We start from the raw sequence: 17,656 nt of genomic DNA, 5'->3' as shown, positions 1-17,656 counted from the left end.
GTGGGAACAGTAAGAGCTGATAGTTTAGAGTCTACACCACAGGCAGCAGCAAAACTGTCTACTACAGGAGCAGAGATATATTGCACACCAGGGACTGAAGGAGCAGAATGCCCCAAGACGGAGAGAGCAAAGACTGCAACCTTTACAAGGGAACAGAACGCAAGCTATGCCCTGCAAGGACACCAGGTCTGTGTGAGCAGAAAGGCAGTAGACTCCCAGTACAGTTGCTCCTCCACATACCTGATCAAATGCCAAACCTTGACCAGGATTAAGCTCCAATGTGTTCACTGCCATAAGAAAGGAGAAAACAGATTCCCTGTCCTAATCAGCTCAGAATACAAGACGAGAACTGTAAAGTTAACAGAGAACAAGCTGACTTATGAGCAAAAACCAGTAGAGTGCAGCTACAAATAAAACAGAAGACAAACCCTTGTCATCAGCCAGCTCACTAATGGTCACTCAGAATGCAGCTGATGTGCCCATGGCTATCTGGAGTCTAAGTTAAAATTTACCGGATCTTGTGCAAAATATAGTGACACCAGAGCAATCTCTACTGCAGTTGGAGTGAGAGATCTGCCTCCGTGCTAAACTCTCAGACTAATGAGAAACGTACAATTAGAAAGGTATCAATGGATTCACTACTGGTCATTACATTTACAGAACATGGAACGAATGGTCGTCAACGTGGGATTCAACAAGCCAAAGGCAAGTGCAATGCCTCTGACTAAAAGTTCTTAGGACACCGACAACCAAACCTACTCAGGACAGCCACAGTAGAGATCTGTAACTACTACTGTTGAAATATCAACTGGCAGAGCAGTGTCGCACATTGTACAAATCACAGTTGGACATCCATGGACAGCTGATGATAAAAGTAGTCCTAGGGGAAGAGCTGGATGAAACACTGTTAAAAACAAATAATCATTTTAGCTGCATGTTTGTAAGCATTTATTTTCATCCTCCCCAAAACAGTTTCATGTCAGAATAAAGAGGACACGTTCACACAGACGTTTCCACAGCCAGACTATGGAATAATCAAAGAAAATCAACCAAAATGTGTTTTCTACCAGTTACATGCATCCTGAAGGTGAGTTTCTGGCCAGAAGCCTCGCAGCTGTACTCCCCTGCATCTTTCTTCTCCACCTGGCTCACCACCAGCCGACGCTCTTTGCCCTCTGACTCCACCTTGAACATCTTGCTCCAGGTGATCAGTTTCCCCTCCTTGTACCACTTCACCTCCGTCTTCTCCTGGACCACCTCGCAGCTCAGCGTGGCATTTTCTGTTGGTGCAGCCTTCACCTCCTTCTGCACCTTGTCCTTGTTTGTAAACACGTCTTCTTTCTCTGCAGGGACATCACAACAGTCAAACCATTTTGCTGTAGTCTGCTGAAGAGCTTACTCCAGCTCCCCGTTTTCACTATACTGGCCCTTCACATTGAGCATTGTGATGCCTCATTAAGACAGGAAAATACTTTCCCCTCTATTTTGCTTTGAGAAATGATAGGCATATCACTTCATATCATATCATATCACATCATATCACATCATATCATATCAGAAAGCTAAACATTTTGCTGTCTGATAGCAGATTTGGACATGAGATTTAGAACACCTGCATGCACTGCTGAACCTCCTCCCTTCTCTTTTTTTCTTCTCACGTCTCTCTACATTTCCAGTAAACCAGAAGGGAATGGCCCTCTAGAACAGGCTGCCCAAGGAGACTGTGGATGCTCCATCCCTGCAGGCATTCAAGGCCAGGCTGGATGTGGTACCAGGCAGCCTGGGCTGCTGCTTGGCAACCCTGCACAGAGGAAGGAGGGGGCTGGAACTGGATGAGCACTGTGGGCCTTTGCAACCCAGGCCATTTATGAGTCTGATTATTGGCATTTTCCACCTAATTGTGTCCTTCAAATTTTGTAACCAGATCTCTTCAAACACCTCCCCTTTTCTCACTCCTTGCATGCCTGGTGTGCGCTTGCACTGTAACCCTGCAGACACCAGCTGACTACACATGTAGAAAAGTGTTGCTATGACACTAGATGACAAAGAACGTCCTATAGCCAAAACGTTTTGCACCAGAGAGGCTGTCAGTTGATCCTCCAAATGCAAGACACACCAAATGAAGCGTTCCTTTATCTCTGGGATTCCAAGCATTTTCTCACCTCTGACTTTCACTTGGAATGTTGCTTTGTCATCTTTTGTTTCACAGCTGTAGCTCCCTTGGTCTTTCAGGGTCATATTTTTGACCATGAGATTGTGGTGCGTCCCCTGGGAGATGATGGTTGTCCTCTGGTCCTGCTTCACCTCTGTTTGATCTTTCTCCATACGACAGCTCCGCTTGCAGCTGACACCTCACACACCAGCTCCAGGTCTTCAGAAGGACTGACTGATATTTCTGGAGTCGTTTTGGGCTTGTTGACAAAATTAATGGCTTCATCTGAAGAAAAAAAGAGAAAGTGGTTTACATCCTGACTCAGGCTTATTCAGCACAGCATTAAGATACAGTTAGAACTGATTGTAATGTCTCTGCTCATTACATTTGGGTGATTGAGTTTCACCTCTGGAGGTACTCACACACAAACGTGTGCTTGATTCTCCTGTGTAAGGAAAGAGTAAGTTCTATGCAGACAGTTCTTATTTCTTCTAATCAATTCTGTATTCTGCACATGTTCTTCTGAAGCTAAAATGAAGGCAGCTAAGTAACGTGTTTTCAATACATGAACAAACCTATTCAACACCTTGTCTCTAAGCTAACAAGCAGCGTTTGATGAGCACATCAGTATTTCACGCCCTTCATTCCATCCAGACACAACCTGCCTGAGGAGCAAGCTGATGGCTGTCAGCTACAGGCAGACCTAGCTTAGCATTGCATTTCTTAGAGCAACAACTGTTGCTTTCAGTCACTGAATATACCAAGGCCAATTGCTATGCCAGGCACATTTATGGCATCAGTAAACAAATAATGCGTTAAAAATTGTAATAGACAGGAGCCATCTATTCTTTTAAAACTAGGTGACCAAAGAAGAACAGTCCCTCTAGAGTCAAGCTGTTAAGAACTAATAGCATCAATCAATATCACATAGATAGATTACAGCGAAAGGATTTCAGTAGAGCTTCAGTTCATAAATGAAAACTGGGTTATAGAAAAGAGGCTCAAGATAGAAACCAGAAAACAGATCTTAACGCCAGGTTCTGTGAATGCAGCCAGCTGAATTTCACAGATATTGAATTTCAATGACAATTTCTTGCGTTATTTTACCTTCCAGCTCCACCCTGAACAGGAACATGTCAGTGACAAGCATTACTCCTCCAGGCTTGACCTGACAGTGCTTTCCTTGCACTATGAGCTAATGGCTGTGCTTACAGCACCTCAGGGAGACACCTCAGAGTTCACAACGTCCTTCGGGTACAGCAGGAAACACTCAACACTCCAAATGTGGAGTTTAATTTGTCCAAAGAGGAGACAGGATTCCCATGCTAAGAACTTAGGACCATTTCAGTCATAGGTTTAAAGATGATGTAAGTGCTGAGGCAATTCATGAACTAGAAGAATGAAGCCCAGATGTGAGGGCTCCAGTCGTGACTCCAGCCCCAGCTGGAGCTAAGGCTGTCCTGAATTCATCACAACACAGTTACATTATTTGCTCATCCTGTGGATTTGCATAGGGACAACAGTAAGGTCAGAATTGCTTCAATAGAGCTATGCAATCTTTGTCCTAAATACTGGAAACCCACAGGGTTGGACAAATCAAATGAATTAAGTCTGAAGTGCTTTACATGGATTGTGATCCCATGTTTGCCTCACAAACTTACCTGAGACTTTCCAATCAAAAATCAGAGTGTCATCTCCAGTTTTGAAGATGTATGTTCCCTCATCTTCTTTCGTTACAGGTGAAGCCAGAAGATTATGCAGTTTCCCTTTATCTTCCATTGTGAACTTGTTACTAGTCATGATTTCTTTGCCATTTTTGTACCACTTCACCATGACATTGCAAACAAATTGAGCCTAAAAGATGGAGATATCACTCAGGACCGAAAAGAAAAACAGAATTCCATTATGGAAATTAATTGGAGCGTAAAAGTTAGATGATGAAACTGGCCCCTATTAACACACAGTGGAATAATTGACTTCAAAGATTCAAAATCTCACCACTGTCTTAGCCAAAAGTTTAAGCCTAAGGCCACGGTCCTATTTTACTCAGGGTAATGGAGTTTGTTTTCCAACTTCTTGTTAACATATCATTTCAAAACAGCGCACACAACTGAGTTGGGTCTGTTAAGACAGCGCAGTCAGAGCTGCTAAAATCAAGTCCGGATTTTGCATGCATTTGTTCTGCAGTTCCAAGAACACGCATGTATAATACAAATTCAACAACATTCTACAGAACGCCTGTCTTTTAGGAGCTCGAGAGCCAGCTGATGGACACTGGGATGCCTGAGATCCTGTCAATACATTTAACTCCATCCTATCATACAGTCAAATTTCATTCATTTTTTCAGCAACTGTCTCTTATCATTGTAGTCCCCTCACCACTGCTGGATGTGAGCCCAGCCACACAAAAGCAGCTGCTGGTTTTCACTGCAGATACTGCAGGAAGGAGGAACAGCCTCCGGACTGGACCAGCTGAGCGTGGCCCTACCAGGATTTGCTCCAAAGGTCTTATTACCAGTAGTGCTTCCTGCTGAAATACATGGGGGTCCTCCTTTGATTCCAACCCCAACCCACCCGACCATGCCCCCTGATAACATCCATCAGGGCCACATCTCCACAGTTCCTGAACACCTCCAAGGATCCCACCACCTCCCTGGGCAGCCTGTGCCAGTTAATTCTGATGGGCAGACCTACCAGTATGAAATATTATGCTATCGTGACAAAGAGAGAGAAGAAAAGCAAAATTAAGACTAGCTGACAAGCCTTGGCAGGAAGTTCTGCTCTCCATCAATTTAGTCCCGTTATTCAAATCTGTTTGGAGCTGTCTCCATGCCTCTCTGGAGTTTGTTCTTTGAGAAGAAGCAATTAAGTAAGCTCTCCAATGCCAAAGTGCATACACTACTCTAGGGCTTTGTTGTTTCTCCATGGATCAACATGGGTGACATGCCAGAAGAATATGATGAAGACCCTCATGCATACTCAGTGTAAAAAAAAAAAAAAGGCAATTGTTGCTGGGAAGAAGGTGCATTTGCATTTGTGTCATTTGCAGAGGGTACTGCAGAAATGGAAAGTCTTCCACTGGAGCAAACAAAGGGCTCTCATTTATTGCAATCAAGGCCCAGCGTGTGGATCTCAGAGATCAAACCTACACCCTGCAGCAAAACAGAGACCTGCGTGGGAAAGTTCAGTTTCTCTCTACATCTGTGTAAGAAAAAGCCCACCATGGAATGACAGCTAAGTAAACATCCCTGTGACTCTTCACAGGTCTCTTCTACACTTGGGATCACTGCTACAAAAAGAGCTGTTGACATCATCTCTCGTGGCCAACCTGAGAGAAGAGCAGGAAGGCTGGGATGCTCTTTTTCCTATCTTTCCCTTGATTTCCTCTATATCTTAGGGATGAATTACAGGACAGAACACAGAAATCAAATGGCTCTACAAAGCAGATTGGCCAGTTCAAGTCAAAACAGCCACTGAAAACACCCCAGATGCTGTCTGACAACAGCTGGACTGTCGGGGAGTCAGGTGAATGCAGTCTGCTGGCCCTGGGCAGGAAGAGGACAGCCCAGACTGTCACATACCTTTCACTGAAAGCTGATAGAGCATTTTATCCCCCTCACAGATGCACTGACAACTTCCAGCATCATCCATTGAGACGCTGTGAATTTTCGGGGTGTGTTTCTTCCCCACAATGTGCAGTTCATATTTTTCACTGGCCTTGAGCTCCTTCCCATCCTTCATCCACTCCACAGTAGCGCCTGTGTCTGAAAGCTCAGCCTGCAGTTTGGCTTCCTCACGCAGCCGAGCGGAGATCTTTTCTACATCTTTGCTCCTATTGCTAAATCTCACTGCAGCACCTGTTAGGAGCAAAGGCCTCATTATTTCAATTGATATCAGGCTAACGTGGTCAATGTTTGCCGCAAGATCTCTGAAAAAGTATCACCTTCTGTTCCTGCACTCATCACTGTGTCAGTGCTGAGCAATTCAAGATATTTCATTTGGTCTTCTTGGCAGATTTACTAAGTAAAAATCAACCAAACATCTCCTTCTACTGATTAAGAATTCTCTAAACATGCTTCTGCAGAGGTTTCCACCCAATGACAAACAGATCCTCCCATAATGAATGTTTATTTGTTCTATTTTGTCATGCAAAGCTGATTGCTAAAGATATTATTGGAATGATTGCTCCCCTACTTCTAAACTATTCCAGTGCAATCAGAAAGGCTGCCTGAACCTGGAGCTGAAAGTACTGCTCTATGGTGATGCAGTGGTAAACCTGGTGACTGAATGCACTGGCCAATAGCTGTGAACTGCAGACATTCATCAGCTGGCATGAAGCAATCTGGTTCAGATACCAAGCAGCTGGGTAGATTGGCTTACCCTACACTCTGTGCTATCATGTTTAGGTCATTACCAGGACTCACGTCAGTCCATGGGATGCAGTTTCAGGTATTTGGTACAGTCAGTGAATGCCTGCAGCCCCAGTTCTAATCATCAGATCACAGCAACTATGCCTTGACTGTAAGAGGAAAGGAGAAGGATCAAAGCAAATACCTCTCACTCTCATCTTGATGCTGACATCAACATTTTTGGCAACAAATTTCACTTCTGCTCCATCATCGTTCTTGGTGACATTCTTTATGATTAGGCTGTGAGTAGTTTGGGTTCTCTTGATGATGCAGGTCTCGCTTTCCTGTAAGACTTTACCACTGAGGTACCAAGTGCCGCAACACGTTGTTGTAAGGTCAATAGTAAACATGGCATCCCCTCCAGGTACAGCTTCACCAGTTGTTAAGGGGGATTTCACAGCCAGGACTGGTTCTGAGGAAGAACAACATGTATGTCTTAATGCTCTTTAGATGCAAGTCTGGTATCTCATTTAGAGTTGGAAGATTAAATCATAGGTACATTTCTACTTCTCCCTTTGCATGAGTGCTGGAAGAAGCACTTCTATGCTTCAAATCTGTTACAGAAAGTTCTGCCTCTTGCACATGTGAGATATCAAAAGATAAGGATATTCACGTCTCTGTCACAGAAACAGAACTTGTATCACTTTAGTGGTAGCTGGAGGTTGATAGGAGATAGGACAGCTAGGAATAAAGGAAAGCCTTTGGTGTGTTAATGCACTACTATCCTTAAAGTCAAAGGAAACATCTTTAGGGAACCAACACAGCTGCTCAGCTCACACTGACCCATTTCCATTGGGGTTTTTGTGCTTACCAAGGTGCACGCTCCCTGGGAATTCCAGAGACGGGCTCTGTCCATGCGCATTGACTGCAGACACTCGGAACTGATCATCAGCCTCTTCAGACAGATTGCTCACCGTGAACTCTGGGACAGGGACATGAGACTCGTGGCACCTCACCCAGGTGAAGCCAGTTAGTTTATTGCCTTCCACAATGTAGCCATCGATTGGATGGGGCGGTGCGTCTTCAGAGGGGACCATGCCAGCGTCACTGAGGTTTCTGTTTTATTTTTCACCACGGGGTCAGCTGGGGGCTGGGTGGGAGGTTTTCTGGGAGCTGAACAGAAAGAAATACAGAAATATTAGCATAAGGTCATTTAGGCTGGAAAAGACCTTCAAGATCAGCAGACTCAACTTTCAGCATGACCTACTGAGTCCCACCATTAACTGCTGTGGTACCTGAGGACATACATGACAAGCTTATTCCTGCAGGTATTTGCATAGTGAATATATTCACCCTCTGGTTGCTTCGGAACATTTTAGAGGTTAAAATCCCATCAGACTTTTTCACTGTGTGCAGCCACTGATACAGGCAGGAGGCTGGGAATTACCTGATGGGCTCTAGTTACAGACTACTGACACAGTAAAGGATTGATTTCATTTCATTTTGGCCATCAGAAAGTTTGGTGTCTGGTTTGAGTCACCCATCTAGACTCCAATTACAATCATATGGAGAACAGCACATTTAGGATAACTCATCTCATCTTAATAAACCTGAATGAAATCACAGAATCATAGGATCACTGGGGGGCTTGGGTTGGAAGAAACCTTAAAGATCATCCAGTTCTAAACACCCTGCCATGCGCTGGCTGCCCACTAACCAGCTCAGGCTGCCCATCACCCAGCCAACTTCGCCTTCAACACCAAGGACAGGCATCCACAGCTTTTCTGGGCAGCCTGAAATGGAAGCAATGAGCCACATGTTGAAGATACTCAAACATTCATGACTGTAGAGAGAGCCAAATACTCCATACATATTGCCTGCCTGGTCAATGGTATTAAAATGCCAACAACAGACTCATCCAGCTCATTGAAAATGGTGTGAACATGGCGTACAGGATTCTTCCAGCAGCGAGTTAGATCTGCAAAGTGTAAAAATAGGAAATCTCAATGCAATACAATTTTCCCTCATAACATAAATAGACACATAACTGTTTTGGGGTGCACTGTTACCAGCCTGTCAGTTGCTGTTGGTCAGTGCTAGATGCCAAAGGTCCCACTAACATAGCATGAAGCCGAAAGCTAGACGCTGGAATCAGATCTCCTGACCTTGCCATCAGAAATTGAGATGTCATATTTTGCTCAGAGGTGCCTGCTTGTAGGAGGGACAGCTTCCGAGCTTTTTCTGCTCCAGGAACCAGCTCCAGCTTCAGGATTTAAACAGCAGTCAGAAATTAAACTGAGCTTTGTCACCTCCATCAAATAGAAGGAGTGGTTGGGTGGTACAGCTTTCCAAATAACTTAGAAACTGGCACAACAATCAGATGCCTACCTTTTCTTTTTGAACTTGTTAATACATAGAGCTTAATAGCATCAGAATGCCCCAAGCACTTCAGATAACACGACAGCTGTAAACCCTTCTTTAAGGATTCCTTTGTTTAACCACTGAGTAACTGTAATTCAGTGGTGCTGCTGGGAGAAGGGAAGTCCTAATCTTCCCAGATGGTGAATAGAGTTGATGTTCACATGCAGACTGGTGCTGCAGCAGAGCCAGAAACCACTCATTTGGGAAACACAGCACCAAGAAAATAATGGGAATAGCTTCATAAAATCAGGCAGCTTCACCCAAATTTCATGTCAGGTCCATTATTCTTCCTATTTTCAGGAAGAAAGGTTTTCCCTTTTTCTTGTAGTTTTATTTTCTTTTCCTTTCATGCAAGCAGCTTTGTAGCTTACAAATTGTTTTCTAATCACCTCCTGGTGTGGACAAATCACACAGGTTTGACTCCATGTTTTACATAGTTAGCATTTTATATTTGTTCCAGTATGGAACTGTACAGTCATAGAATGGCCTGGGTTGAAAAGGATCTCAAAGATCATCCAGTTCCAACCCCCTGCTATGTGCATGGATCTATCTTTTTCATACGTATATTCCCATAGATGTACATATATATACCACACCTACACCCCCACAATCTGCTACAACTCCATAGAATTATCAAGGTTGGAAAGGACCTATAAGATCATCCAGTCCAACCATCACCAATACTTCCCAGTTAAATCATAGCCCTCAACACAATATCCAAACTTTTCTTGAACGTCCCAGGGTCGGTGACTCTACATGAGAGAAAAGGGCACACAGATAAGGGATTCTGCATTTGCTATTAGCAGAGGTGGGATGAGACCGAGCACTGCCCCAGCTCCTGGGATAACACAGAAGGGCTGAGACCTTCCAGCTGCTTCCACCCAGGGTCACACAGCAAAGCCGACCCTGCAGGAGTCTGCATCATTCTTTGCATGGCATTGCTAAGAGGAAGATCCCCCCCCTACCCTTGGCTCTACACTCCAAATGCTGTCTGCCATCTGTAAAGCCACCACAGCTCTCCTACTGGAGTTCCCATCTGCACAGTGACAGCTTGGTTTCTTCTTACTGTCCAAACAGCCACAGCCTCAGTGCTTCTCAAATCTCCCCTTTTCAGCTGATTTCCTCTTTCTAGTGGCTGGGCAATTCCTCCCTCTCACAGTCATCCCTCTGCCCCACTCTATACCCACAGACCCACAGAGGGCACACAGAGCCAGCCCTGTCCCAGCAGCTGCTGCTTCACATCTGACAGTCTCAGATACTCCTCCATATTCCTCCCCATATTTGCCCCCGACAGCCCCCAGTAGCCCCATATCACCCTAAGGCCCCCACATCCCTCTATCTCTCCATACACCTCCCCCTAAAGCCCCATACCTGCCCATATCCTCCAATAGCTCCCTCAGCTCACCCTGACCGGTGTCTGCCCCTCCCCCGGCCTCCCATTGGGCAGCGGCAGCTCCGCCGGCTCCGATTGGCTGAGCCGCAGTGCGCAGGAGTGGCCGTTGTGTGCCGGGGGGGGGAGGGGAGTGGGTGTGGGGCACCCCATAACCCCCCCCAGTGCCAAACAGCCCCAACCCCCCCTCAAAGCCGCTGCCTTACACTGTACCCCCCCCGCATGAAGGGCCCCCCCCATCCCATCTATAGTTGAGAGCTGTGCTTTTTGTAACCCCCCCCCTTTTAAAGCCCCGCCCCCCAAAGTTGTGCACATTGTGCTGCCCCCCATGAGCCCCTGACGCCCCCCTTAAAAGATGGGGTGTGGGGGGGTGGTCTCGGACCCCCCCTCCTTTAAACGATGGGGTGGGGTGCGGGATTGTCACTGCCCCCCCCCCACCAAAATGGACACCTCCTTTTAAAGGATGTGGTGGGGATGGGGGGTGGGGGTGAAGGTGGTCTCGCCCCCCCCCCCATTAAAACGAACCCCCCACCCGATTAAAGGATGGGGGATGGGTGGGGGTCGGTTATGGGTCCCCGTCCTCCCTCCTTTTTGCCCCCCCCCCCCCCCCCCCATACCCAGCAGGTGATCTTACTGCGATGCCAGCGTCAAACAGCGTCAAACAGAGCGTCATCATCCACCTGCAATGGAAGCTGAGTTGGGGGCACCCACAGGGATGGGGCAGCCAGGGCCGCTCTGTGCAGCAGTGCTGGGGCCTCAGCTGCCCCTCTGTGAAGAACCTCCCCTCCTTTCCATTGAACCCATCCCCCTTTGTCCCATCATCTCCCCCCATGAAGAGCTCCTTTCCCTCCAGAGCAGAAGCCATTTCCTATGGGCATTTCACAGCCTGCACAGATACAGCCAGGCCTCCTCCTCTCTCAACAGGTGACTCTTGGAGGACTCCCCCAAAATTGACACAAACAGCACAGTAATGATGTTTTAATTGATTTATTTGATAATTGCAATAGAAACCCTGACAGTCACAGCTGATGGCAGAAGCTGTTGTCCCAGGAGGGTGATGTTGTCACAGACTGCAGGGAGGGAAGGCCACTACCATCCCCTGTATGATGGAGGTGGGGGTGGTGGCCGGGGGGGTGGCATCCGGGTAGAATATCTAGATGTTTAAAACGCCAGGTCCATTAAGCCCACTCCTCCAGAGAAGCCCCTGCAGAGATGGAGCTGCTGAGGGCAATGGAAGAATCCACCGATCTTCTTCCTCCCAGAGCAGCACTGGAATAAAGAGCGTACTGGGATGGGGGTGGGAGAGCTACTCACTGCTGTTTCTGCTTCTTCTGGATCCAGATGCAAATGTAGCAGCAGATTATTATCAGCAGCACCACAACAAAAATAACAATGGCGCCTTTCACACAGTACATTGGGACATCTCCCAGGGGGACCCCTTTGGTGGCTTTTTTACCACCTGTACCTGAAAGAACACCAGTGGTCAATGCTGCACCTCGTGCCCAGCAGGCGATCTCAGCAGAGCTCTGAGTTTGCCATAAAATGTTCTGGGAGGCCACAAAAAGGAAACGCAACAACAGAAGCTCCGACCGTCAGCCACAGAGCTCTGCACGGCCTTCACCTGCGGCACAAGCTGCTCTCTTTTTCTTAGTGTCCTCAGGGAAGGTGTGGATGGGCTGTGTGCGGCTGCTGCCCTGCTGAAGCACAGGCTCATCTACAGAATCTCCATTGATCTCTTTAGAAAGAAGGCAGCAGAGTGGGACTGTCAATATCTGCCCTTGTCAGGAGGAGGACATCCTCAGGAGGCATTACTTCTCCAAAGGCATCAGTATTTTGCGTATGTATATGTCGGTCAGTTTCCCAGTTCAGGGAACTGACAGAAATAGACCCACCAGGCACTTCATTTTGTTTCATCATTGTCTTCATCCTAGGTGAAATTCTTCTCAGCTTCCCCATCTGTCTGACAGGGTCTGCACAGAACGAAGCAGGGCACGTTTCAGACACACCAGCCATTGAACTGAGCGCTCTTTGGGGAAGTCCATCCAGACAGACTACTAACCACTGGGATACCAGCGGGGCACCAGCACGTCATCCAACTTTGGCTTTGGCACAGAACTCTCTGGAGGCACTTCTACAAGAACCATGAGAGCTTTCCATCATACACTGCAATCCATATCACTGCGGAACGGCACAACTGGTGCCAGGGTGGTGCAGGGACGGGGCACATGCAGCTCTGTGCTCTCACTTACCCATACCATCCACTCTAGGTTCTGCTGCAGGAGGCGGCTGAGATTCTGCATCCCATTCACCTCCTCTCACACCTGTAACCAAACAGAACAGAGCAGCTCGTCTCAAACATGTCCATCTCCATCTTCAGATGGGAACAACAGGGGATGACTACACGGCACCCTTCTCTCCGTTCCACACAGCAGCATCTCCGCCATAGCTGCTGGGTGCCTGCAGTGGCACCGTGCTGAGGCACAATAATCCCCGTATGGAGCTTTTTGGAGACAGGGAGGAGAAGGAGACAGAAAGGGAATAGAGGAAAAGAAGAGGGGGAGCCCCCCAAGGCTGTGCGCTTGCAATCACCTCTGGGTTCCACCTCAGGAACAGAAGCACCATCCGACCAGGGAACCGCGTTAAATGAACCCGGGTAATTATCTACAATAAGAAACAGAGGAGAGAAAATTCCATTAAACGTGTGCAGTGCCATCTTGTTCCACATGGAGCGGCATTTGGCCATTCAGGCCCTTCTTACTGCAGGTCTTTGATGGGCACAAAGGAAGGAGATGCTACAGCGCAGGAGGAAAAACCTGCCTGGCTCTTCCCCTGCCCAGCACGTCCCCCATGCAATGGCCATGGGGACACAGCCTGATTTCTTGCCCCCCATTCTGCTCAGCTTTGCCACCCACCTGGTCCTGGTTCTTGCCATTCAGCATCATTGACTTTCCAAAACACTGTGGCCAAAAGGAGGAGGATGATGAGACGAGCAGAGGCCATAGCTCTCCACACTAATCTCACGCTGTCTCCACCACGATCGCAGCCACAGCAAATGCCGGTGATGGGGCAGGAACCGAGCAGTGCATGTGACACCAGGGGTAACGTCACAGAGGGGCACTGTGAGCTCAGAGGAGAGGGGCTGACCTCAGCGGTGACGGAATCCCCGCTGCCACTTTCGATCTGCCACGGCAGGTAAGGCAGCAGGCTCCTCCTGCTCCTCCACTGCGACCCTCCAAGTGATCCCAGTGCCCCAGATCTCACCCCAGTCTCTATTTGGGCATTTCCCCACAGAGAGAATTCCTCAGTTGATGGTGACGGAGATTCCGACACTTGACGCTGCTTTATTTGCATCCTTTTTCACTCCACCGGACACTGCTGTGATGAATTCCACCAACAGCAGAGCAGTGGAGGTGCCACTGCAACTTGTCTCTGTCCCCACTGTCACCTTCGTGGGACCTCAGGCCTCTGCCCAGCCATGGGTAAGAGGGGTCCAGAGACAGGGAGCGCAGCTGCCTCCTGGGGCGATGCCCCCAAATGTGCTCCAGCTGCCACCTGGGGGGCTACCCCCAAATGTGGCCCAGCTGCCATGTGGGGGGCTACCCACAATTGTGGCCCAGCTGCCACGTGGGGAGCAGCCCCCAAACGTCCAGCTGCCACCTGGGGTCGTCCCCATGGTTGTGGGTCAGCTCCCAGCTGAGGGGCAGGAGTTACCCCTCCTGCTGCTCCTCCCTGGGGGGATGAAGCCGGGCATGCCTCCCCCAAATGCCCCTGCCCAACACTGGCAACATCCCCAGCGGGCAGGGACACTGCAGCCCCAGCAGCCAATGGGGTTGCGGCCTGGGGCCAGGCTGCATGGGAAACCCCCACAGCCTGCAGGCAGCTGCCCACTGCAGACCCCCAGCTGCCCTCACAAAAAGGTCCGCAAAGCACCACGGCAGCATCAGGTGATCACCATGCGCTGCTCCCTGCGCACCCGCCGGGCACAGGAAGGTCAGCCGCTCGGAGATGCTGTGGTGCGCAAAGAGGACCAGAAGAACTCAGCACCCACCGACGTGAGCCCCAAACCCACCACGGCTCAACTCACCTGCAGCACCGCAGCACCAGGATCAGGTGGTGAGTTTGGGGGCTGCAGGGTGGGTTGCAGGCTGTCCGCACCGGGTGGCTGTGGGAAAGCTGGCATTGCCACAAGCTGGCATTGCCCCAATGAGGATGTTCTTGCTTTTCCAGCAGCGACAACAAGCTCAGACATCCTGGAGGACATCAACAAACTCCTGACATCGATGAACAGCTGTGAGTCTGGGGGCTATAGAGCTCAAAGGGGGGTGTTGGCACTGAGTGGCTGTGGGAAGGCTGGTGTTGACCCACTGGGGATGTTCTTGCTTTTCCAGCAGCAACAGCCAATACTGACAACCTGGATGACATCTTGGATATGGATGATCTGCTCGTGTGGCTCAACAGAGGTGAGTTTGGAGGTTTCAGAGCTGCTGGGGGCGGGGGGGGTGTCTGCACCGAGTGGCTTTGGGAAGGCTCTGATCATCATCTGGGGATGTTCTTGGCTTTTCAGAAGTGGCGAGTCTTCAGGAGGTCCCCCAGCAGAACCAGGACCTGGACAGCCAGAGCAGGGCAGAGCTGCTGCATTGTATTAATGCCACGCAGCCACCAAACCCAGCTGTCCCCAGCCCAACTGAGCTGCATGCGCCGACAGCCCTGTGCAATGGCAGCATCCAGGCCACAAAGAGGAAGCTGCCTCAGGGCCAGGATGCTCCAGACCCAAAGCACCGGCGCTAGGAGAAGCTGGAAACAGCCCATGTGGTGCAGCAGGAGACACGGCCATAGCCAACAGTTAAGGATCCCTGTAGCCCTGGGCTCCTCGCCGGCTCCTGCAGCAGCAGCGCTCCAGGGGCTCCAACATCAGCCCCAGCCCTACACCTCCAAACCTGGGCTGTCCACCAACAACACCTTGGACTTTGACTCTATTAGATTGTTATTTTATGGTACTTTATGTTGGTTTATATTATGTTATTTTATGTTAAATTCTGTTATGTTAAACTGTATTACTTTCTGTTAAATTACATTAAATTAATTTAAACTATTAAATGCTTCGTACCATGAGAGCTTTCCATCATTCACTGCAATCTGTGTCACTGCGGAATGGTGCAACTGGTGCCAGGGGATGGTGCAGGAATGGGGCACATGTAAGGAAATGATGTTTTAATTTATTTCTTTGATAACTGCAATAGAAACCCTGACAGCCACAGCTGATTGCAGAAGCTGTAGTCCCAGGAGCGTGATGCGGTCACCAACTTCAGGGAGGGAAGGCCGTAACCATCCCCTATAGGATGGAGGTGGGGGTGGGGGTGGAGGTGGCGGTCAGCGGGGTCTTTCTGGTGGGTAGATGGGGCTGGGGGGATGGGGGGGGCGGGGGGGACATCCGGACAGGATGTCCTGGCAGTCGAGCCCAGTGGTGAAGTCCAACATCAGCAGAGCAGTGGTGGTGCCACTGCAACCCGTCCCTGTCCCCACTGTCATCTTCGTGGGACCTCAGGCCTCTGCCCAGCCATGGGTACGAGGTGTGCAGAGACAGGGAGCGCAGCTGCCACCTGGGGGGCAGCCCCAAACGTGGTCCAGTTGCCAGCTGGGGGGCTGCCACAAAGTGTGCTCCAGCAGCCACCTGGGGGCTGCCCCTAAATGTGACCCAGCTGCCACCTGTGGGGCTACCCCAAATGTGATCACAGAATCACAGAATCACGGAATTGTAGGGGTTGGAAGGGACCTCTAGAGATCATCGAGTCCAACCCCCTGCCAAAGCAGGCTCCCTACACCATGTCACACAGGAAGGCGTCCAGGCAGGTCTTAAATATCTCCAGAGAAGGAGACTCCACCACCTCCCTGGGCAGCCTGTTCCAGTGCTCCGTCACCCTCACTGTAAAGAAGTTCTTCCACACATTTGTGCGGAACTTCCTATGCTGTACTTTCATCCCATTACCCCTAGTCCTGTCCCCATGCACTACTGAAAAGAGACCAGACTCACCACTATGGCTCCCACACCTCAGGTATTTATAAACCTGGATCAATTCCCCTCTCAGCCTTCTTTTCTCAAGGCTAAACAGACCCAGTTCCCTAAGTCTCTCCTCATAGGGGAGATGCTCCAGGCCCTTCACCATCTTAGTGGACCTCCGCTGGACTCTTTCCAAGAGATCCCTGTCTTTTTTGTACTGGGGAGCCCAGAACTGGACACAGTATTCCAGATGAGGCCTCACCAGGGCAGAGTAGAGGGGGAGGATCACCTCCTTCGACCTGCTGGACACGCTCTTTTTAATACACCCCAGTATGCGATTGGCTTTTTTGGCTACAAGGGCACACTGTTGGCTCATGGTCAATCTGTCGTCCACCAGGACACCCAGGTCCCTCTCAGCAGAGCTCCTCTCCAGCAGGTCTTCCCCCAGCCTGTACTGGTGCATGCAATTATTTCTACCCAGGTGCAAGACTCTACACTTGCTTTTGTTAAACCTCATCTGATTTCTTACTGCCCAGCTCTCCAGCCTGTCCAGGTCTCGCTGAATGGCAGCACAGCCTTCAGGCGTGTCAGCCAATCCTCTCAACTTCGTGTCATCAGCAAATTTGCTGAGGGTGGTCACTATTCCCTCATCAAGGTCGTTGATGACAATGTTGAACAAGACCGGACCCAGCACAGACCCCTGGGGGACGCCACTAGTTACAGGCCTCCATCCAGACACTGCACCGCCAACAACAACCCTCTGCACTCTGCCAGTCAGCCAGTTCTCAACCCACTTCACCGTCCACTCATCTATCCCATACTTCCTCAGCTTTGTTATAAGGATGTCATGGGGGACAGTATCAAAAGCCTTACTGAAATCAAGGTAGACTACATCTAGCGCCCTCCCCCTGTCCACCCAGCTAGTGACATCTTCATAAAAGGCCACCAGGTTGGTCAAGCACGACCTACCCTTGGTGAACCCATGCTGAGTACTCATGATAACCTCCTTATCACCCAGTTTTCTGGAGATGGCATCCAGCACAAGCTGTTCCATCACCTTCCCTGGGACAGAGGTGAGGCTGACTGGCCTATAGTTACCCGGGTCTTCCTTCTTGCCCTTTTTGAAGACTGGAGTGACACTGGCCGTCCTCCAGTCTTCAGGCACCTCCCCAGTTCTCCAAGACCTCTGAAAGATTACAGAGAGCGGCTCAGCAATGACTTCCGCCAGCTCTCTCAGCACCCGTGGATGCACCCCATCAGGTCCCATGGATTTATGGACCTTAATGTTTCCTAGGCACTCACGGACCACCTCTTCCCTGACTAAAGGGAAATCTCCCATTCCCCAG

The 17,656-nt window shown here is 49.3% G+C and overlaps 3 protein-coding genes across 4 annotated transcripts; 1 reads left to right on the top strand and 2 right to left on the bottom strand.

The window, feature by feature from the left end:
* Positions 1 to 662: 662 nt before the first annotated feature.
* LOC146753673 (obscurin-like protein 1) lies at positions 663 to 4,255 on the bottom strand. Its single transcript, XM_085530711.1, has 3 exons — positions 3,814 to 4,255; positions 2,163 to 2,437; positions 663 to 1,343 (listed from the first exon to the last, which is right to left on the bottom strand). Exons 2-3 carry the CDS (start codon positions 2,323 to 2,325, stop codon positions 1,036 to 1,038), a joined length of 471 nt encoding a protein of 156 aa, XP_085386837.1. The 5' UTR covers positions 2,326 to 2,437; positions 3,814 to 4,255; the 3' UTR covers positions 663 to 1,035.
* A 6,697-nt stretch (positions 4,256 to 10,952) lies between these two features.
* Positions 10,953 to 12,989, bottom strand: LOC146753672 (uncharacterized). 2 transcript variants are annotated; one of them, XM_085530710.1, is made up of 6 exons: positions 12,562 to 12,989; positions 12,372 to 12,443; positions 12,205 to 12,282; positions 11,934 to 12,047; positions 11,627 to 11,777; positions 10,953 to 11,516 (listed from the first exon to the last, which is right to left on the bottom strand). In XM_085530710.1, the coding sequence occupies exons 1-6, from the start codon at positions 12,563 to 12,565 to the stop codon at positions 11,474 to 11,476; spliced, it is 462 nt and encodes a 153-aa protein (XP_085386836.1). In that variant the 5' UTR covers positions 12,566 to 12,989; the 3' UTR covers positions 10,953 to 11,473. The 2 variants fall into 2 exon arrangements, with proteins under 2 accessions (XP_085386836.1, XP_085386835.1); XM_085530709.1 differs by lacking the exon at positions 12,562 to 12,989 and having other exon boundaries at positions 12,372 to 12,544.
* An 847-nt stretch (positions 12,990 to 13,836) lies between these two features.
* On the top strand, positions 13,837 to 15,356 carry LOC146753671 (uncharacterized). Its single transcript, XM_085529413.1, has one exon. It carries the CDS (start codon positions 13,837 to 13,839, stop codon positions 14,956 to 14,958), a length of 1,122 nt encoding a protein of 373 aa, XP_085385539.1. The 3' UTR covers positions 14,959 to 15,356.
* The last annotated feature ends 2,300 nt before the right edge of the window (positions 15,357 to 17,656 follow it).

The sequence above is a fragment of the Coturnix japonica genome, chromosome Z, assembly GCF_054131305.1.
Source record: "Coturnix japonica strain WE chromosome Z, WE-NBRP24, whole genome shotgun sequence".
Lineage (NCBI taxonomy): Eukaryota > Metazoa > Chordata > Aves > Galliformes > Phasianidae > Coturnix > Coturnix japonica.
This window is presented reverse-complemented; position numbering and strand designations above follow the sequence as displayed.